This window comes from Hordeum vulgare, chromosome 4H (genome assembly GCF_904849725.1).
Source record: "Hordeum vulgare subsp. vulgare chromosome 4H, MorexV3_pseudomolecules_assembly, whole genome shotgun sequence".
NCBI lineage: Eukaryota > Viridiplantae > Streptophyta > Magnoliopsida > Poales > Poaceae > Hordeum > Hordeum vulgare.
In genome coordinates this window covers 605,975,341-605,998,903 of record NC_058521.1, presented here as the reverse complement: position 1 = coordinate 605,998,903, position 23,563 = coordinate 605,975,341, and the positions used below count along the sequence as shown (strand labels likewise).

The 23,563-nt window shown below is 46.5% G+C and overlaps 1 protein-coding gene across 1 annotated transcript in view; it reads right to left on the bottom strand.

Annotated features, from left to right (window-relative positions):
• Positions 1 to 2,954: 2,954 nt before the first annotated feature.
• LOC123450923 (BTB/POZ and MATH domain-containing protein 2-like) overlaps positions 2,955 to 23,563 on the bottom strand; it is a 61,129-nt gene continuing 40,520 nt past the window's right edge. Inside the window, exon 2 of the mRNA XM_045127954.1 lies at positions 2,955 to 4,262. Coding sequence (XP_044983889.1) covers positions 2,955 to 4,262 — 1,308 coding nt within the window. The remainder of the gene's footprint in view (positions 4,263 to 23,563) is intronic.

The window sequence follows — 23,563 nt, the reverse complement described above, 5'->3', positions numbered from 1 at the left end:
AAAAAAGCAAAACCGGAATTGCTTGCACAGGAAGATGGGACGGGCCAGTTGGTTGCGCCCCGGTGCGTTTGGCCGACTATTTGATGCAAAGAGCGTCAAGTAGTCTTTTCGGTCCTTGTAGGTCCATCAGACTGGCTATCTTCATTTTTCCCTTTTTTGTTTTCGTTATATTTTTTCTTGGGTTTTTATTTGTATTTAAACGTTTTTTTAGTTTTATTTTTTCCTTCATTATACTTTGGTTTTCTTTGTTTTCTTCACTTTTATTTTTGCTTTTTGATTACTTCTTTGTCTTCTTTTATCGGTTTTCTTAACATATTTTATTTTTTTCCCGGCACACAATGTACATTTTCAGAGCACACAAGAAACATTTTACGGATGCACATTGGGCATTTGTCCTATACATGTTTTCTATTTTTTAGTACATGTTTGGTGAACTTTTCTTATTATACGGTGACATTTTTGAACTACAAGTTGTACTCCCTCCGTTCCTAAATATAAGTCTTTTAAGAGATTTCACTAAGTGACTACGTACGGAGCAAAATGAATTAATCTATATTCTAAAGTATGTATATATACATCCGTATGTAGTTCCCTACTAAAAACTCTAAAAAGACTTATATTTAGGAACGGAGGGAGTACATTCTTAACGGAAAAAACATATTTATAAACTATAGAAACGTTTTATACATACTACAAACATTGTCAAAATTTCACGGACATTTTTATACGTTCGAATGAATATTAGGAAAATCTGCAATATCATTTTCACTGCAATTTTGGTCACATTTAACCAACAAAATCAAAGTATCCAGAAAATTTTAAAACTATTCATGGAAATAAAAATATTATGATGAGTATTCTGGGAGATCTTGAGCCAGTTTAGGCCAATGGATATTTGGAAAATCCAAAATAATAAATTTCAGTGTAACTTTGGTCAATATTTGACCAAACAATCGAAGTATCCAGCAAATTTTCAAACAATTCCTGAAAATCGAGAATATTACACAGAGTTTACTGGGAAAGTTTCATCAGCCATTTTTTTCATTGCAAAGTATATTCACACTTCATTGTTCAGAAGATCACAAGTTACATTAGCACTTCTTAGTGCATAACATCACAAGGTACATTAGCCCTTGCTAGTTCACAAATTAGAACAAATGTATACTTAAACTATAGCTTAAGTCATGGTGACACTAATAACTGCCACTACATATCTTGTTTTCTCCTCTCCCTCACTTAATGTTCCTCACCAAGACGATTTGAAATGTGCTTTTCTTCCACCACCTGATATTTTAATGCATCGTTCTTTCATTGATAGCCCCATTTCTAGTCGGATTGGGACGGGAATAGCATGGACCTGTGCAAAGAGATCTGCGAAGGTAGGTCATGATGAAGCATCAACAAGGAAGAGATGGTATGATAGGCAGCTGCAGGAGCTCGTGAAAGCAGTGCATGCACGGTGAAGCCGCAACAAGGTCAGGGACGCACAGGGGTGAAACATGAACTAGGGGGAGTATGTCCTCGCTGGTGTAGCCTCTGTGAGTTTGCATACAACAAGAATGCATGGTGGCTAGTCGACAGGAGCTAGGGGGAGTATAGCCGCTCGTGAAGGCAGTGCATGCGTGGTGAGGCCGCAACAAGGTCAGGGACGCACAGGGGTGAAACATGAACTAAAGGGAGTATGTCCTCGTTGGTATAGCCGTTGTGAGTTTGTATACAACAAGAATGCATGGTGGCTAGCCGACAGGAACTAGGGGGAGTATAGCCGCTCGTGAAGGCAGTGCATGCACGGTGGCAACAAGATGAGAGACGCACAGGGGTGAAACAGGAACTAGGGGGGAGTATGTCCTCGCCGGTATAGCCGCTGTGAGTTTGCATACAACAAGAATGCATGGTGGCTAGCCGACACGACAAAGAGAGTACGGGAACAACGAGCTAGGGTTCCTGGCCGATTGAGGATTACAAAATCAGATTGGGTTGGGGGTATTTTGGTCACAATTTTTGTACTATCATGTGTCAAATGACCAAAATAGTGCATTAAGAGTAATCCTCAAGATTCCAGCAGACATGTGGCAAATCCTCGGTTTCGGCCAAAACAGGGACAAATCCGTAAAGTGCAATCAAACATGTGGCAAATCCTCAAGTACCCCCTTTTTAGGCGAGTACTCACGAGTACCAGCCAGCAAACGTTTTGTATATTAGACGCGTCCTAATAAAAGCTTATAATTTGTACCAAATCTCATCTATAATTTATAAGGCGTGACACCTCATAATGATGAATTAGGCTGTGTCCTGCCATAGTTCGTAGCCAAGTTCAATTTTGTGCATCTTGGGTTGTCCTTGCCACGACTATGAATCCAGAGATACTAGAGGGATAACAAGCAGAAGGGAGCTCTTAATTTTGCACAAGACTTGTTTCTATCCAGAATTTGTGTTGCTAGCTATTGCTTGGGGGTGAAAGTCTAATATTTCTTAGTTGCCTGACAATCTTACCAATAGGCCGACAAGTTTAATTTCCGAACGAGGAAAATGCACTGACCAATAACATGACTGCATGATTGGATCCAAAGTTTAAGTTTATAAACGAAAAAGAGCACCATTGTAACCCAAGCCGATGCTTGATTGCATTGCAAAACTCGTTGGGCAGGCTTTTGTGAAAGTTTTCAAGCTACGGGGAATGTTAATGCTGAATTTCGAGACACAATACTCACATAAACAGGTACTAAAAAGTACATATACACCCCTCTTTGCAATTTGAATAAACCAAGATCTTACCATGGATGACTGCAATTTTAGAGAGACATGTATGAAAGTGCAACATGTGGGATCGCCTGTATATATAACTGGATAGCTAGCACCGTATATAAACCTTCTTTACATACCCGGGACGACATATAAACCTTGTTTACATACCCCGGACGACGGAGTATCAAGTAGCATCTTGTCTTGATGTACTAGCTAGTACTATCTGCGTCCGCGATAAGCCTTCTTCTTTTCTTCTTGTTGGAGGTTTTAGCATATGCGCTCACCACCCTCTTCTTGTAGGCAGACAATTGCGCTACCTTCTCCGTGAGAGTAGAAGAGTGGGTTGCGAGCTTGGACATCAACTCCTTCAACAGAGCAGGGCAGGTCTGAGAGAGATGATCGAAGTCGTGCGTTGCCATGGCCTCGTCTAGTTTGGCAGGAGAGTTGATGAGGAAGTCAAAGCACGCGTCCTTGAGCCCCTGGCAGTGATGCTGCTCGGCCAGGGCCAGCGTGGTTGCCACGGTGCTTACGTCCATGTGCGTGCACAACCTATGCTCGCAAACCAGCTTGAGCCTCTCCATGCCGTACCTGTCCGCGGCCTCCATGAGATGTTGAGCCATGGCGACGACCCCATCGTCGTCGTCTTCTTCATCTGGCAGCGAGTCGGTATACACGAAATGCAGCAGATGCCTAAAAACCTCGGGTCGCATGCCGTGGATGTGCACGCAGTCGGCGGTGCTCTCTTTCATTGCGCCGTAGAGCTCCGCCCTAAAGACCGGCGAGCGTGCCGCGAGCACGCACCGGTGGGCGGCGAAGGTCTCCCCGGCGACCCGGAACATCACGTCGGCGCCCTCGCCGCTCCGGAGGAGGCCACGGAAGTGGTGAGGCGAATCAGACGGGGGCACCACGACCAGGGACCTTGGCGGAACCGAATCGTATTCGTATGCGAGGATCTCGATGACCGTGATGCTGCACCTCACCGTGAAGCAGTCGTCCTTGAGGACGTTGAGGAGGTGGCGCTCCTCGACGAAGTCGTCGCAGCTCCAGTAGGCGCCCGCGGCCGCGAACTCGCGCACCTCGCCGCTGGTCCTAGCGAACCGCGGCACCGGGTGGCCGTGGTGGTCGAGCACGTCGAACGCGACCACGGCCTTGATGGCGGCGTAGGCGGCGTCGAGGACGGCCTTGACAGACACGAAACCGGTGGTCTCCGGCGTGGTGCCGCTGGGGTAGAAGCCGACGTGCCATCTGGTGCGGTCTCCGACGCGGAAGGAAGCAGATGAGACGCCACACCTGTTGGGGTTGCTCTTCCTCATCCACGAGTAGCCTTGGATCTTCAGCACGTGGCACGTCCTCGGCGTGCTCGCACAAATGCTGGAGGCGGAGGCGGAAGCCATGACCGACGACGACGACCGAGCGAGCGAGCTTTTGATCTTCTCTCCGATGATGAAGCCGCCGGACGACGAGCGACCGAGCGAGACGGCTTTTGATCTTCTCTCCGACCGATGATGTAGTACGTCCTTAAATCATACGCTTATATTTAGTTTATATGGATATATGGATGGATAGACGACTCCGACACGGACCCAGGCCCCCCATATTCTGTATGTATTCTCTCACGACTATTTCTCCAGTATCAATCACACTTGAACTTGGACGCCCAATTCAGATGCAAAACAGTTCAATTTTTATTCGAACCTTCCAAAGTTGTTCCTTTCTTTTTCACAAACGTTCATGTCTTCATTTTTTCTTCAAAAATGTCCCATTTTCCCAAAATTGCTCAAGAGTTCAAAAATACTAGATGATGCCCCGCGTGTTGCGACGGGAATCTTGTTAAAAAATGTATGAATAAGTGATACGTACAAGACTATAATTAATGCTAAAAACAAATTTAACTTTGAAAAATACATGACTTACATGAGGCGGTATGTTTTGCACCAAGAGATTAATGGAAAAAAGTAACTTATGACTCCATGCATGGCTTAATGATGTGGCATTGTTGCATCGAGAAGAAAATTACCTAGTGGCTTTTAGCTATTTAAGAATACATGATTCGGGTTTTGCAAACAATGTTCAGGTTTTCAAATAAATATGTTCACGAATTTTAAATGTTTTTTTAATAAATATTCACTTCTTCCACACACAAAAAAGACCGTTCTAAACCCCGTTAGTTCCGCGCCTCGTGCGTCCCAAAAAAGAAAGCTATCAATGAATGTTTCGGGGTCGATTACAAAAAAGAGAGCTATCAATGGCTGCTTCGGTCATCATGCACGCCACGCCCGTTGTTTCTTTTTTTTCTCCCCCGCACCTTCCCTTGATCGAACTCCCAAGCACCTTGCACATCCTCTATAACACTAAGCTCTTTAGTTTTAAAGATCCGCCATTCAATTGAGGTCTCCGGCTAAAATTGGGTCACCCGATTTTAACCAGGTCAACAATTTCTCAAGAAGATGAAATTGGGTCATTCATCTATCTATGTAATGCATTATTCTCTCTAAGTTTAGAGGCCTCTTATTCAACTGAGGTCTTCTCAACTTAAAATCTGACCACTCTATCTTGACCAGGTCAATAATTTCTTAATAACCCCTCTCGTTCTTTTTTTATTCGCTACACTCTCTAATTTTGAAGCTCTCCCATTTGATTGAGGCACTAAATTTTGGATTTAGTATGTATTTTTATCGGGTCAACGGTTTTTATCTTAGAACTAAAGAATTAAAAAATTAATGGAATATTTTATTTTAAATTAGTTTTTATTTCAAAACTAAAGAAAGATTTTTATTTCAAAACTAAAGAACAGTTTTTATCCACTCTATTTTTATTTTTGTGGATTTTTTTAGAATGAATTATTTTCCACTAAAAGGTACTATGAAATTGAAGGAAAATCATTTAAAATTAGGACCCTGATAAATGCTCACCTATGACACTAACACATGGCAAGTCCAAACATCTTTTATGTCAAATTTAGTGACACGAGGATGACAATTTTCTATTTGGACGATAAGTTTTAGTTTTTTGGTTTGATTTTCTTTTCGGATGGTAATTTTAGTTGTAAAAAACGTTAGGACGAAATTGCTTCGCGCGTTACATGGGGCACTCAACATTTTTTTTTGAGAAACACCTGTTAACTTTATTCATTCTCATAACAATTACAAATACACTGTTTCGACCTAAGATCCATGAAAATACAAAGTAACTCTTATGACTAAGAATTACAATGAAATTCCTTGAAAACATCTTCTTCGTTGTATCAATTTCTGCACGAAGAAATACTCCAAAAGAGCGAGAGAAATCTATATATTCTCATGAAACTATGATGATCACTAGATGTTAACAAAGAACATATGCCCTAGAGGCAATAATAAAGTGGTTATTATTATATTTCCTTGTTCATGAAAATTGTCTATTGTTCATGCTATAATTGTATTAACCGGAAACAGTAATACATGTGTGAATATATAAATCACAATATGTCCCTAGTAATCCTCTAGTTGGCTAGCTCGTTGATCAACAGATGATCATGGTTTCCTGATCATGCATGGACATTGGATGTCGTTGATAACGGCATCACATCATTAGGAGAATGATGTGATTGACAAGACCCAATCCTAAGCATAACACTAGATTGTGTTGTTCGTCTGCTAAAGCTTTTATAATGTCAAGTATCATTTCCTTAGACCGTGAGATTGTGCAACTCCCGGATACCGTAGAAGTGCTTTGGGTGTATCAAACGTCACAACGTAACTGGGTGACTATAAAGATGCACTACGGGTATCTCCGAAAGTATCTGTTGAGTTGGTACGAATCGAGACCGGGATTTCTCACTTCGTGTGACGGAGAGGTGTCTCTGGGCCCACTCGATAGAATATCATCATAATGAGCTCAATGTGACTAAGGAGTTAGTCACGGGATGATGTACTACGGAACGAGTAAAGAGACTTGCCGGTAACGAGATTGAACAAGGTATAGGGATACCGACGATCGAATCTCGGGTAAGTATCATACCGATAGACAAAGGGAATTGCATATGGGATTGATTGAATCCTTAACATCGTGGTTCATCCGATGAGATCATCGTGGAACGTGTGGGAACCAACATGGATATCCAGACCCCGTTGTTGGTTATTGGCCAGAGAGATGTCTCGGTCATGTCTGCATGTCTCCCGAACCCATAGGGTCTACAGGTTGGAAATATGCCCTAGAGGCAATAATAAATTAGTTATTATTATATTTCCTTGTTCATAATAATCGTTTATTATCCATGCTAGAATTGTATTGATTGGAAACTCAAATACATGTGTGGATACATAGACAACACACTGTCCCTAGTGAGCCTCTAGTTGACTAGTTCGTTGATCAAAGATGGACAAGGTTTCCTGGCCATAGGCAAGTGTTGTCACTTGATAACGGAATCACATCATTAGGAGAATCATGTGATGGACAAGACCCAAATTATATACGTAGCATATTGATCGTGCCATTTTATTGCTATTGTTTTCTGCGTGTCAAGTATTTGTTCCTATGACCATGAGATCATATAACTCACTGGCACCGGAGGAATACCTTGTGTGTATCAAACGTCACAACGTAACTGGGTGACTATAATGGTACTCTCCAGGTATCTCCGAAGGTGTCCGTTGAGTTAGTATGGATCAAGACTGGGATTTGTCACTCCGTGTGATGGAGAGGTATCTCGGGGCCCACTCGGTAATACAACATCACACACAAGCCTTGCAAGCAATGTGACTAAGTGTAAGTCATGGGATCTTGTATTACGGAACGAGTAAAGAGACTTGCCGGTAACGAGATTGAAATAGGTATGCGGATACCGACGATCGAATCTCGGGCAAGTAACATACCGAAGGACAAAGGGAATGCCATACGGGATTATATGAACCCTTGACATTGAGGTTCAACCGATAAGATCTTCGGAGAATATGTAGGATCCAATATGCGCATCCAGGTCCTGCTATTGGATATTGACCGAGGAGTACCTCGGGGCATGTCTACATAGTTCTCGAACCCGCAGGGTCTGCACACTTAAGGTTCGGCGATGTTTTAGCATAGTTGAGTTATATGTGTGGTTACCGAATGTTGTTCGGAGTCCCGGATGAGATCACGAACATCACGAGGGTTTCCAGAATGGTCCGGAAACGAAGATTAATATATAGGACGGCTTCATTTGGTTACCGGAAGGTTTTCGGGCATTACCAGGAATGTACCGGGAGTGACGAATGGGTTCTGAAAGTTCACCGGGATGGGGGCAACCCACCCGGGGGAAGCCCAATGGTCCTAGGGGTGGTGCACCAGCCCTTAGTGGGCTGGTGGGACATCCCAAGAGGGCCTTCGCGCCATAAGAAGGAAACCAAAAAAAAAGGGGAGGTGGGAAGGATTGGAGTAGGAATCCTACTCCCTTCCTAGCTGGCGCACCCTTGGGGACTTTGTCCTCAAGGCAAGCCTCCTTCCCCTCCCTCCTATATATAGTGGTGATTTAGGGCTGATTTGAGACAACTTTGCCACGTGCAACTCAGATCTAGACACCATAGTTTTACCTCTAGATCGTATTTCTACGGAGCCCTACAGGAGTAGATCCTTCACCACCACTGGAGCACCGTCACGCTGCCGGAGAACTCATCTACTTCTCCGTCTTGTTTGCTAGATCAAGAAGGCCGAGATCATCGTCGAGCTGTACGTGTGCTGAACGCGGAGGTGTCGTCCGTTCGGCACTAGATCGGAGCGGATCATGGGACGGATCGTGGGACGGTTCGCGGGGCGGATTGAGGGACGTGAGGACGTTCCACTACATCAACCGCGTTTCTTAACGCTTCCTGCTGTGCGATCTACAAGGGTACTAGATCCAAATCTCCTCTCGTAGATGGACATCACCATGATAGGTCTTTATGCGCCTAGGAAAATTTTTGTTTCCCATGCGACGTTTCCCAACAGTGGTATCAGAGCTAGGTTCATGCATAGATGTAATCTCGAGTAGAACACAAAGGTTTTTGTGGATGGTGATGTTTGATTTGCTGCCCTCCTTAGTCTTTTCTCGATTCGGCGGTATTGTTGAATTGAAGCGGCCCGGACCGACATTATTCGTACGCTTACGAAAGACTGGTTTCATCGCTTGACATGCAACTTCGTTGCATAAAGATGACTGGCGGGTGTCGGTTTCTTCAACTTTAGTTGAATTGGTTTTGACCGAGGCGGTCCTTGAAGAGGTTAAATAGCAATTTGCACATCTCCGTTGTGGTTTTTGCGTAAGTAAGATGCGATCTACTAGATACCCATAGCGGCCACGTAAAACATGCAACAACAATTAGAGGACGTTTATCTTGTTTTTGCAGGATATGCTTGTGATATGATATGGCCAATGACGTGATGTGATATATAGGATGTATGAGATGATCATGTTGTAATAGTTAATACCGACTTGCACGTCGATGGTACGACAACCGGTAGGAGCCATAGGGTTGTCTTTAAACTAACGTTTGTGTTTGCACATGCGTTTACTATATTGCTAGGACGTAGATTTAGTAGTAATAGCATAAGTAGCACGACAACCCCGATGGCGACACGTTGATGGAGATCATGGTGTGGCGACGGTGACAAGAAGATCGTGCCGGTGCTTTGGTGATGGAGATCAAGAAGCACATGATGATGGCCATATCATGTCACTTATGAATTACATGTGATGTTAATCCTTTTATGCATCTTATTTTGCTTAGAACGACGGTAGCATTATGAGGTGATCTCTCACTAAAATTTCAAGACGAAATTGTGTTCTCCCCGACTGTGCACCGTTGCGACAGTTCGTTGTTTCGAGACATCACGTGATGATCGGGTGTGATAGACTCAACGTTCACATACAACGGGTGTAAAACAGTTGCACACGCGGAACACTCGGGTTAAACTTGACGAGCCTAGCATGTGCAGACATGGCCTCGGAACACAAGAGACCGAAAGGTTGAGCATGAATCGTATAGTTGATATGATTAGCATAGAGATGCTTACCACTGAAGCTATACTCAACTCACATGATGATCGGACTTGAGTTAGTGGATTTGGATCATGTACCACTTAAATGACTAGAGAGATGTACTTTTTGAGTGGGAGTTCTTAAGTAATATGATTAATTAAACTAATTATCATGAATATAGTCTAATGGTCTTTGTGAATTACGATGTAGCTTGCGCTATAGCTCTACCGTTTTTATATGTTCCTAGAGAAAATTTAGTTGAAAGTTGATAGTAGCAACTTTGCGGACTAAGTCCGTAAAACTCAGGATTGTCCTCATTGCTGCGCAGAAGGCTTATGTCCTTAATGCACCACTCGGTGTGCTGCACCTCGAGCGTCGTATGTGGATGTTGCGAACATCTGACATACACGTTTTTGATGACTATATGATAGTTCAGTGCATAATACTTAATAGCTTAGAAGCAAGGCGCCGAAGACGTTTTGAAACGTAGCGGAACATAAGAGATGTTCTAAGAGATGAAATTGAGATTTCATGCTCGTGCCCTTGTTGAGAGGTATGGGACCTCCGACAAGATTCTTTGTCTACAAAGTAAAGTAGAAAATCTCAAATCGTTGAGCATGTTCTCAGATTGTCTCAGTACAACAATCGCTTGAATCAAGTGGGAGTTAATCTTCCAGATGAGATAGTGATGGTTCTCCAAAGACACTGCCACTAAGCTGCTAGAGCTTCGTGATGAACCATAACATATCAAGGATAGATATGATGATCCTTGAGCGATTCGCAATGTTTGACACTGCGAAAGTAGAAATCAAGAAGGAGCATCAATTGTTGATGGTTAGTAAAACCACTAGTTTCAAGAAAGGGCAAGGGCTAGAAGGGATACTTCATGAAACGGCAAACCAGTTGCTGCTCTAATGAAGAAACCAAAGATTGAACCCAAACCCGAGACTAAGTGCTTCTGTTATGAGGGGAACGGTCACTGAGGCGGAGCTACCCTAGATACTTGGTAGATAAGAAGGCTGGCATAGTCGACAGAAGTATATATTTGATATAGATGTGTACTTTACTAGTACTTCTAGTAGCACAACAATATTAGATACCGGTTTGGTTGCTAAGTGATTAGTAACTCGAAATCAAAGCTACGGAATAAACGTAGACTAGCTAAAGACGAGGTGACGATATGTGTTGGAAGTGTCTCCAAGGTTGATGTGATCAAACATCGCACGCTCTCTGTACCATAGGGATTGGTGTTGGACCTAAGTAATTGTTATTTGGTGTTCGCGTTGAGCATGAACGTGATTGGATCGTGTTTATTGCAATACGATTATTCATTCAAAGATAATAATGGTTATTCTATTTACTTGAATAATTACCTTCAATAGTTTATTTAATCTCGATCGTAGTGTTATACATGTTCATAATATTTGTGCCAAAAGATACAATTAGTAATGATAGTACCACTTAGTTGTGGCACTACCACTTGAGTCATGTTGGTGTAAAATGCATGAAGAAGCTCCATGCTGATGGATCTTTGTACTCACTCATTTTTGAAACGTTTGAGACATGCAAACCATACCTGTTGGTATGAACGCATGAAGAAACTCCATGCAGATGGATCGTTTGGACTCACTGGATTTCGAATCACTTGAGACATGCAAAATATACCACATGGAACAAGAGAGTAACTTGTTGGAAGTAATACATTTTTTATGTGTGCAGTCCAATGAGTGCTAAGGCACGCAGTGGATATCGTTATGTTCTTACTTCACTCATGACTTGAGTAGATACAGGAGTATTTACTTGATGAATCACAAGTCTGAAATATTGAAAAGTTCAAAAGCTATTTCAGAGTGAAGATCGTCATGACAAGAGGATAAACTGTCTACGATATGATCATAGAGATGAATATTTGAGTTGCGAGTTTTGGTATACAGTTAAGACAATGTGGAAATTGTTTCGCAATTCATGCCACCTAGAACACCATAGTGTGATGGTGTGTCCGAACGTCATAGCCGCGCCCTATTTGATATGGTGCATACTATGATGTCTCTTATCAAACTACCATTATCGTTTATGGGTTACGCATTAGAGACAACCGCATTCACTTTAAATAGGGCATCGCGTATTTCCATTGAGATGACACAGTGTGAACTATAGTTTGGAGAAACCTGAGTTGTCATTTCTTGAAAGTTTGGGGCTGCGACGCTTATGTGAAAAGGTTTCAGTCTGATAAACTCGAACCCAAAATGGATAAATGCATCTTCATAGGATATCCAAAATAGTTGGGTACATCTCCTATCTCAGATCCGGAAGCAAAGTGTTTGTTTCTAGAAACGGGTCCTTTCTCGAGGAAAGTTTTCTCTCAAAAGAATTGAGTGGGAGGGTGGTGGAACTTGATGAGGTTAGTGAACCGTCAGTTCAACCAGTGTATAGCAGGGCGCAGGAAGATGTTCCTGTGGCGCCAACACCAATTGAAGTAGAAGCTGATGATGGTGACCATTAGAGCTTCGGATCAAGTTGCTACAAACCTCGTAGGTCTACAAGGTCACATAGTACTACAGAGTGGTACGGTAACCCTGTCTTGGAGGTCATGTTGTTGAACAACAATGAATCTACGAGCTATGGAGAAGCGATGGTGGGCCCGAATTCCGACAGTTGGCTGGAGGCCATGAAATCTGAGAGAGGATCCATGAGAACTACTTGATGGTGGTAAGACTATTAAGTAAAGATGGAACTTTGAAAGAAAGACAGACGATGATGGTGAAAAGTCACCATTAAGAAAAGCTCAACTTGTCGCAAGGATGTTTCCGACAAGTTCAAAGAGTTGACTATGATTAGACTTTCTCACTCGTAGCGATGCTAAAAGTCTGTTGGAATTATGTTAGTAGTTGCTGCATTATTTATGAAATATTGCACATAGGATGTCAAAACATTGTTTCCTTGACGGTTTCCTTGAGGAAAAGTTGTATGTGATACAACCAGAAGGTTTTGTCAATCCTAAGGATACTAACAAGTATGCAAGCTCCAGGGATCATTCAATGGATTGGTGCAAGCATCTCGGAGTTGGAATATACACTTTGATGAGATGATCAAAGCTTTTGGGTTTGTACAAGGTTTATGAGAAACTTGTTGATGGGGTTATAGTCCCAGGGTAGGGTCATAGGTCTGCCCTATAGGTCCTACCCAAGGACTACCCTTCATAGAGGATGAAGCCCTTAGACAGTTCCGACTGAACTAAGGGAGCCCCCATCATCCAGTCGGCGACGATCCACTCGGAGCATATCTAACGTACCGACTGGAATTCACTCTGTACATCGTAACCTCCCAGGAGGGCAATGGTTATACGTTTTCATGCACCATAACTAGCATTTAAGGCTTACGTTACCAGTAACGCCGGTTTTTACTCACCACAACTCCACCCCTGTCCACCGGACCATTATAAAGGGCAGCGCACTCTATATAAGCCGCCCTTCCCCACTGGTGCAGGGGTTGGTACTTGCTGTAATCCCACAATTCACTCGACACAAAGCTCCCAAGAGCACTGAGATGTAGGGCTTTTACCTCCACCGTAGAGGGGCCTGAACTCATACATCCTCGTCGTAGCTAAGGCTCTGCCCATATACTTTTGTACCCCATACTTCTACTGTCAGACTTATACCCACGACAGTTGGCGCCCACCTTGGGGCAGGCGTCTAAGCGACTTCCGGCGAGTTTGCGATTTCATCTTTTTGTCATGTCATCCGGCGGAGATCTGTGCATGGGTCATGAGATCCTCTTCGGTGCACTCTCCTTCATCACCGACGATTCGGCGTGGCTTCGGGATGCGCCCCTCGACGTCGAGACGCTTCTGAGTCACGGGGCTACGCACTTCCGTGCCAGCTCCTGCGGCATTCTTCTTCTCCAGCCATCGACCCCAGTGTCCATCTTCGCCCCCGTCACGCGCCGCAACAAGCGATCCCGTCGTTCGCGGCTCCATGTTGGCTGCGACACACCCTAGCGCGACAAAAAATGTCCTCTCAACTGGCGGTGCTCGAATCGGTTGTAGTCCCGCCGTCATCCCAGTGCTTGGAGTCAGTTCCGACTGAACTACCTTCCGAGTATCAGGGTCATGGGCCTGCAGCCGAAGTACTCATGGCCGATTCCCATGAAAGTCCCCTCAGGACTGGTCGGAACGAGCATGAGTTCGGAGAATCATCCGGCGCTCGTCGTCAGCACCATCATTCTTCCAGTCGACGCACTCGCCAGAGCAACGTCGAGGTGTTCCGCACACCCATCCTCAACTTGGCTGCAGCCGCCAGGATAGCTGATTCTCTCCAGCCGACTGATTCGGAGGCTGGTAGAGGAATCGAGCAGATCCGTGCCTTGTTACATACAGCGTAGCAGCAAAACTCGGCGGTCTCCCAGTCGCACAACAAGATCCACAACAGTTCCGTTCAAGCGAACACGCATCGGCCGGTTTTCAGTCCCGACTCTCACCAGCGACGTAGAGGGGGCAGCCGTTCCAGGGACCCGAGGGGGCAGCCGTTCGGGCGGTGGCGCGCATGATCCAAGGCCTGATGCAAGAGGGTACATCGCTCTGAAGAAGGTCGATAGAAGTCGAGCCCACCGTGATGGTCAAGATAGAGACCGTCCGAGTGGAAGCAGGACCGTTGTTTCTGGTCCCGAGTGCTTCAGTCGGGCCATCCGCTCGGCTGACATCCCTCCCAACTTCCGATTGGCGACGGGAATCAGCAAATTCACAGGAGAGTCGAAACCAGAAACTTGGTTAGACGACTACAGAGTGGCGGTCCAGATCGGTGGCGGAGATGACCATATCGCCATGAAACATCTCCCACTGATGCTCGACGGTTCGGCTCGAGCTTGGCTAAACCTGTTAGCCCCTTCAAGCATTTACAGTTGGGCAGATCTGTCCCGAGTCTTCATCAGGACCTTCGAGGGTACGTGCAAACGCCCTGCTGGTCTCATGGAGCTTCAGCACTATGTCCAGAAGCAAAACGAGCCCTTGCGCGATTTCATCCAGCGCTGGACGACCCTCTACCACACGGTGGAGAATGTTACAGAGCACCAAGCAGTCTGCGCCTTCAAGGCAGGCGTTCGGTACAGAGATTTATACCTGAAGTTTGGTTGGATAGGCGACATCTCCATAAGCAAGATAAATGAGATAGCCGCGCGCTATGCAAATGGCGAAGAGGAGGACCGCATACGTAGCGGCAAACATAAGTCAGTCGCCGATGGAGATGGGAATAGCAGTCAGAAGCAGAAGCAGAAAGCTCAATCCACTCCGCAAGCAGAGGCGGCAGTCGTTACAAATACTAAGTTCAAAGGCAAGGGGAAAGCACAGTACACCCCCAAGAAGAGACAGTCAGGAAATTCCATCCTAGATCAACCGTGTCCAATCCACACGAAGACGGATGAAGAAGGTAATGTCATATTGCCGAAGCATACTACTCGGCAGTGTCGCCTCTTGATCCAAGGATTCGGTGAAGAACAGCCGAGTGAGAAAGACATCGAACAAGATGATGAGGACAAGGAGGATCCGTTCCCTCAAGTCCATGCAACGTTAATGATTTTTGCTGATGTAGAAAGCAAAAGTCGACTGAAGCTGGTCAATAGGGAGGTAAACATGGCAACCCCATCCACTCCCACGTTCCTCAAGTGGTCACAAACTGCAATCACCTTTGATCAGTCAGACCACCCAGCACACGTACCCACCCCAGGGAGGCAAGCTCTGGTCGTCGACCCGGTGGTGGAAGGAGTTAGGCTGCGCAAAGTCCTCATGGACGGCGGCAGCGGCTTGAATATCAGGTACGCCGATACTCTCAAAGGAATGGGCATTCCGATGTCCAGACTTAGCGAGAGCAGTATGCAGTTCCATGGAGTCGTCCCGGGAAGAAAGGCCAAATCACTCGGCCAGATTGCGTTGGATGTCGTTTTCGGCTCTGACAAGAACTTCCGCAAAGAGAAGTTAACATTCGAGGTGGTAGACTTCCAGAGTGCATACCATGCGATTCTGGGCCGTCCGGCATATGCGCGTTTCATGGCCCGTCCATGTTACGTCTATTTGAAGCTTAAGATGCCTGGTCCCAAAGGTGTGATTACTGTCACAGGCAATCGGCAGCGGGCCGAGGAGTGTCTGCAGCAGGGGTCGAGAATTGCAGATCATCAGATGGCTGTACTCGAGTTGGATGAGTACAAGAAGACCGCCGACCCCGCTGACCTGATGCGTTCAAAGAAGCCAGCTTCCGAGTCCGCATTCCAGTCGGCGGGAGACACGAAGAAAGTAAGCATCCACCCGACGGATGCCACCGCCGCCCCAACAAACATCTCCACCACCCTTGATCCACAATAGGAAGCCGAGCTCATCCAATTCCTCTGTGAGAACTGGGACATTTTTGCATGGAAGCCTACTGACATGCCAGGTGTACCTAGGGAGTTGGCTGAGCACCGACTGCATGTGGATGCTGCCGCTCGGCCCGTCCGAGAACGCCTGCGTCGATCCGCCGTGCACAAGAGGAAAGCAATCGGAGAGGAGGTGGCTAAACTTTTGGCAGCCAACTTCATTCGTGAGGTACACCACTCCGAGTGGCTCGCTAATGTTGTCATGGTGCCCAAGAAGGACAAGTCTCTCCGTATGTGCATCGATTTCAAGCATCTTAATAAGGTCTATACGAAAGACCACTTCCCGCTCCCCCGCATTGATCAAATCGTTGATTCGACTGCGGGTTGCGAGCGCTTATCCTTCCTTGATGCCTATTCGGGCTATCATCAGATCCATCTGTATGGTCCAGATGAATTAAAAACAGCCTTCATCACCCCATTCGGGTGCTTCTGTTACATCACTATGCCATTCGGTTTGAAGAATGCAGGAGCAACTTTTATGCGAATGATCCAAAAATGCCTCCTAGATCAGATCGGTCGAAATGTGGATGCATATATGGACGATATCGTAGTCAAGTCACGCAAAGGTTCCGACCTGCTGACTGACTTGGCAGAAACATTCGCCAACCTACGTAGGTACGATATCAAGCTCAACCCAGCCAAGTGTTCATTCGGCGTTCCCAGCGGGAAGTTACTCGGTTTCTTCGTTTCCGAACGAGGGATCGATGTCAACCCCGAAAAGATCGGGACCATTGTTCGAATGGAGCGTCCGGTAAGAGTACATGACGTGCAACAGCTCACAGGTTGCCTAGCGGCTTTGAGCAGGTTTATCGCTCGACTTGGCGAGAAGGCGTTACCTCTATACCGACTCATGAAGAAGTCAGATACCTTCGAGTGGACAGACGAAACCCAAATCGCATTCGACGACCTCAAAGCCCTACTTTCCACCCAGCCGGTTCTTACTGCCCTGCTCAGTAAAGGACCCCTTCTTCTGTACATCGCGGCTACAAATCAAGTCGTCAGCACCGTTCTAACAGTCGAGCGCGAAGAAGAAGGCAAAGCGTACAAGGTTCAGCGGCCAGTATATTATGTCTCCGAAGTCCTGACTCCTTCCAAGCAGAGGTATCCCCATTATCGGAAGCTTATTTATGGGATCTACATGACTGCAAAGAAGGTGGCTCATTATTTCCAAGACCACTCGGTATCTGTCATATCTGATGCTCCGTTGTCGGAAATTCTCCACAATCGGGACGCATCAGGCCGAGTGGCAAAGTGGGCAGTGGAGATGCTTTACTGCGACATCAAGTTCGAAGCCAAGAAAGCTATAAAGTCTCAAGCTCTTGCTGACTTCATAGCGGAATGGGTAGAACAACAACAACCGAATCACATCTACTCGGCTCATTGGACCATGTTCTTCGATGGGTCCAAGATGTTGAATGGCTCCGGCGCCGGCATAGTGCTCATATCCCCGAAAGGTGATAAACTCAAGTATGTGTTGCAGATCCATTTTGATTCTTCCAACAACGAAGCAGAATACGAAGCTCTCCTTTATGGGTTGCGCATGGCCATCACACTCGGCGTCCGTCGCCTGATGGTCTATGGCGACTCAGATCTAGTGGTTAATCAAGTAATGAAGGAGTGGGATGTAAGGAACCCCACCATGACTGCATACTGCAACGCAATAAGGAAGCTCGAGAAGAAGTTCGAAGGTCTGGAACTTCACCATGTTCCCCGACTAAAAAACTAAGCAGCAGATGAATTGGCAAAACTTGGATCCACACGGAGACCTGTCCCGAGTGATGTCTGCCTCGAGCACCTACACCTCCCCTCGATAAAAGAAGATCCTTTTAAACAGGAACCTGTGCAACCGAAGAGCTCAACAGATCATACTGAAGTCGAGGTTCCCGCTGTGGTGACCTGGTCATGGAGATTCTAGCTGTCATTCCCGAATGGATTGTGCCATTCATTGCGTACATCCTGAGGCAAGAGTTACCAGAAGACGAGGTCCAAGCTAGGAAGATCGTTCGCAGGCCGAAGTCCTGCAATGTCATTGATGATTAGTTATACAGAGAAAGTGTTTCAGGCGTCCTTCAGCGGTGTATCTCTCCTGAGGAGGGGCAGTTAATTTTGGAAGAAATTCACTCGGGAACCTGCGGCCATCATGCCTCCTCAAGGGCAATCGTCGCCAAAGCATTCAGAGCTGGTTTCTTCTAGTTGCAGGCGAATGAAATGGCAAAAGATATAGTCGACCGTTGCGAAGGTTGCAATTCTATTCAAACAAGTCCCACAAGCCAATGTCTGCGCTGAAGACAATTCCTCTTGCTTGGCCATTCGCCGTGTGGGGATTAGATATAGTCGGACCATTTAGAACAGGCCAAGGAGGATTCACCCATCTGCTGGTAGCAGTCGACAAATTTACCAAGTGGATTGAAGCCAAGCCTATCAAGAAGCTTGATGCCCTTACGGCCGGCCATCAAATTTATCAGAGACATCTTCGCCAGATACGGGGTTCCACACAACATAATCACCGACAATGGCACAAACTTTGACTCGGACAGGTTCAAAGGTTTTTGCGCAGGCCAAGGTATCTGAGTGGATTTTGCATCCGTTGCGCACCCCCAGACAAACGGGCAAGCGGAGCGGGCGAATGGACTTATTTTTCAAGGGTTGAAGCCTCGACTCCTGCAGGAAGTTGGACATGCCGCCAGCGCATGGGTCACCGAGCTGCCTTCGGTGCTGTGGGGCCTCCGAACAACTCCGAATAGATCGACAGGGCGATCCCCGTTTTTCGTCGTTTATGGAGCAGAGGCAGTCCTTCCGAGTGACTTGCTTCACAACTCTCCACGAGTCGAGCTCTTCTCCGAAGCCGAAGCAGAGCAAGCCAAGCAAGACGGAGTGGACCTTTTAGAAGAGGAGCGCGAGATGGCACTGATCCGTTCAACAATTTATCAGCAAGATCTGCGGCGATTTCATGCGCGGCACGTCAGGAGCCGCACGTTCCAAGCAGGCGACCTGGTGCTCCGAGTGGATCAACAGAGACCACACAAGTTGGCTCCCGCCTGGGAAGGACCGTTCATCATTTCTAAGGTGCTGAACAATGGAGCATATCGACTCTACAACCTCGACAGGGAAACGGACGAGCTGCGAGCATGGAATGGAGATCTACTGAAGCGCTTCTACACATAACCGCCGACAGAGACAATGTAAAGAACAAGTATCATCGAAGTAATACAAAGCGGATTAATTTCTTGCCGATTCAAAATTCTTCCGCGTTTGCAGACTCCGGTCTAAAAAACTAACTCCGAGTGTGCGCAAAAAGTCACTCTCGGGGACTTAGCTGCGACCCAGAGTCGCCTAAGTAAACAACTCGCTCCGAGTGTGTGCTAAAAGTCACACTCGGAGACTTAGCTGCGACCCAGAGTCGCCTAAGTAAACAACTCGCTCCGAGTGTGCACGAAAAGTCACACTCGGAGACTTAGCTGCGACCCAGAGTCGCCTAAGTAAACAACTCGCTCCGAGTGTGCACGAAAAGTCACACTCGGGGACTTAGCTGCGACCTAGAGTCGCCTAAGTAAAAACTCGCTCCGAGTGTGTGCTAATAGTCACACTCGGAGACTTAGCTGCGACCTAGAGTCGCCTAAGTAAACAACTCGCTCCGAGTGTGCACGAAAAGTCACACTCGGAGACTTAGCTGCGACCCAGAGTCGCCTAAGTAAACAACTCGCTCCGAGTGTGCACGAAAAGTCACACTCGGAGACTTAGCTGTGACCCAGAGTCGCCTAAGTAAACAACTCACTCCGAGTGTGCACGAAAAGTCACACTCGGGGACTTAGCTGCGACCCAGAGTCGCCTAAGTAAAAACTCGCTCCGAGTGTGCACTAAAAGTCACACTCGGGGACTTAGCTACGACCCAGAGTCTCCTAAGTAAACAACTCGCTCCGAGCGTGCACGAAAAGTCACACTCAGAGACTTAGCTGCGACCCAGAGTCGCCTAAGTAAACAACTCGCTCCGAGTGTGCACAAAAAGTCACACTCGGGGACTTAGCTGCGACCCAGAGTCGCCTAAGTAAAAACTCGCTCCGAGTGTGCACTGAAAGTCACACTCGGGGACTTAGCTGCGATCAGAGTCGCCTAAGTAAACAACTCGCTCCGAGTGTGCACGAAAAGTCACACTCGGAGACTTAGCTGCGACCCAGAGTCGCCTAAGTAACAACTCGCTCCGAGTGTGCACGAAAAGTCACACTCGGAGACTTAGCTGCGACCCAGAGTCGCCTAAGTAAAAAATCGCCCCGAGTGTGCACCGAAAGTCACACTCTGGGACTTAGTTGCGACCCAGAGTCGCCTAAGTAATAACTCGCTCCGAGTGTGCACCAAAAGTCACACTCAGGGACTTAGCTGCGACTCAGAGTCGCCTAAGTAAACAACTCGCTCCGAGTGTGCATTTCAAGTCACACTCGGAGACTTAGCTGCGAACCAGAGTCGCCTAAGTAAAAAGCTTCCTCCGAGTGGGCACTCGAGATACACTCGGAGGCTTAGCAGACCCTCATTGAGGCTTAGGTGGATGTGAAGACAACTGACAACTACATGCTCCGCATGTTTGCCATTGGCTTCACCAACAGACGCCGAAACAAAAACCACGAGCCAAAATCGTGTCAAAAAAAACTCAGCAAAAGATCCGGTTCGAATTCAAATTGGTTCCACGATCAGTCGGCTCGGTGTGAATCAAGTTTATCCACACTGAGCCAAGAATGTACCGTCCAACACCAGTGGCCGAAGTTTAATACAGACTACACTCGGCATACCGAGGTAAATGCGCGTTCAGCATAAAGTTTATCAAGCGTCGCCGGGGCTGGCAGGCTCCACAAAGGTGTCGAGGTCGATTCCATCTGCAATCCGAGTGGCCGTGTCGAGGAAGGTCTCCATGAAATCTTCAAATCGAAGCTTCTTGGTGTTGGCGACCTGCAACGTCTTCAGCTTGTCTTCACGGGCTTCCTTGCAGTTCACTCGGACCAGAGACAGCGTCACGTCCGCGCCACACCGAGTGGCAGACTTCTTCCATGCCTGCACTCTGCTTGGAACATCCTCCAGTCGAGTCATCAATCCCTCTATCTCGTTCCGGGAGTCATCTTCAGGCCACAACTCCTTGTCAATTCGGCCGGCAACTCCTCTCAGGCGACCAATGAAAGGACCCACCCTGTTGAGGCGGGAATTCACTCGGAACATGTCCCAGTTAGCTTCATTGCCGAGTGGAACATTCGGTTGTCCAAGCTGTTGGGGAACGTCGCATGGGAAACAAAAATTTTCCTACGCGCACGAAGACCTATCATGGTGATGTTCATCTACGAGAGGGGATGAGCGATCTACGTACCCTTGTAGATCGTACAGCAGAAGCGATTAGAGATCGCGGTTGATGTAGTGGAACGTCCTCACGTCCCTCGATCCGCCCCGCGAACAATCCCGCGATCAGTCCCACGATCTAGTACCGAACGGACGGCACCTCCGCGTTCAGCACACGTACAGCTCGACGATGATCTCGGCCTTCTTGATCCAGCAAGAGAGACGGAGAGGTAGAAGAGTTCTCCGGCAGCGTGACGGCGCTCCGTAGGTTGGTGATGATCTTGTCTCAGCAGGGCTCCGCCCGAGCTCCGCAGAAACGTGATCTAGAGGAAAAACTATGGAGGTATGTGGTCGGGCAGCCGTGAGAAAGTCGTCTCAAATCAGCCCTAAAACCTCCGTATATATAGGTGGGAGGGAGGGGAGGAGGCAGCCTCAAAACCCAAAGGTTTGGCCGAAATTGGAGGTGGAGGAGTCCTACTCCAATCCTACTTGGAGTAGGATTCCACCTTCCCACTTGGAAACTCTTTCCACCTTGTGTTTTTTCCTTCTCAAACCTTATGGGCCTTAGTGGGAACTTATTCCAGCCCACTAGGGGCTGGTTTATCTCTTCCCATAGCCCATGAGACCCCTTGGGGCGTGACACCCCTCCCGATGGTCCCCGGCACCCCTCCCGGCACTCCCGGTACACTACCGATGAGCGCGAAACTTTTCCGGTAATGCCCGGAAACTTTCCGGTAACCAAATGAGGTCATCCTATATATCAATCTTCGTCTCCGGACCATTCCGGAAACCCTCGTGACGTCCGTGATCCCATCCGGGACTCCGAACAACATTCGGTAACCAACCATATAACTCAAATACGCATAAAACATCGTCGAACCTTAAGTGTGCAGACCCTGCGGGTTCGAGAACTATGTAGACATGAACCGAGAGACTCCTCGGTCAATATCCAATAGCGGGACCTGGATGCCCATATTGGATCCTACATATTCTACGAAGATCTTATCGTTTGAACCTCAGTGCCAAGGATTCGTATAATCCCGTATGTCATTCCCTTTGTCCTTCGGTATGTTACTTGCCCGAGATTCGATCGTCAGTATCCGTATACCTATTTCAACCTCGTTTACCGGCAAGTCTCTTTACTCGTTCCGTAATACAAGATCCCGCAACTTACACTAAGTTACATTGCTTGCAAGGCTTATGTGTGATGTTGTATTACCGAGTGGGCCCCGAGATACCTCTCCGTCACACGGAGTGACAAATCCCAGTCTTGATCCATACTAACTCAACTAACACCTTCGGAGATACCTGTAGAGCATCTTTATAGTCACCCAGTTACGTTGCGACGTTTGATACACACAAAGCATTCCTCCGGTGTCAGTGAGTTATATGATCTCATGGTCATAGGAATAAATACTTGACACGCAGAAAACAGTAGCAACAAAATGACACGATCAACATGCTACGTCTATTAGTTTGGGTCTAGTCCATCACATGATTCTCCTAATGATGTGATCCCGTTATCAAGTGACAACACTTGCCTATGGCCAGGAAACCTTGACCATCTTTGATCAACGAGCTAGTCAACTAGAGGCTTACTAGGGACAGTGTTTTGTCTATGTATCCACACAAGTATTGTGTTTCCAATCAATACAATTATAGCATGGATAATAAACGATTATCATGAACTAAGAAATATAATAATAACTAATTTATTATTGCCTCTAGGGCATATTTCCAACAGTCTCCCACTTGCACTAGAGTCAATAATCTAGTTCACATCACCATGTGATTCCAACGAATCCAACACCCATATAGTTATGGGGTCTGATCACGTCTTGCTCGTGAGAGAGGTTTTAGTCAACGGTTCTGAAACTTTCAGATCCGTGCGTTCTTTACAAATCTTTATGTCATCTTATAGATGCTGCTACTACGTGCTATTCGGAAATACTCCAAATATCTACTCTACTATACGAATCCGTTTCACTACTCATAGTTATTCGGATTAGTGTCAAAGCTTGCATCGACGTAACCCTTTACGACGAACTCTTTAACCACCTCCATAATCGAGAAAAATTCCTTAATCCATTAGTTACTAAGGATAAATTTCGACCGCTGCTAGTGATTCAATCA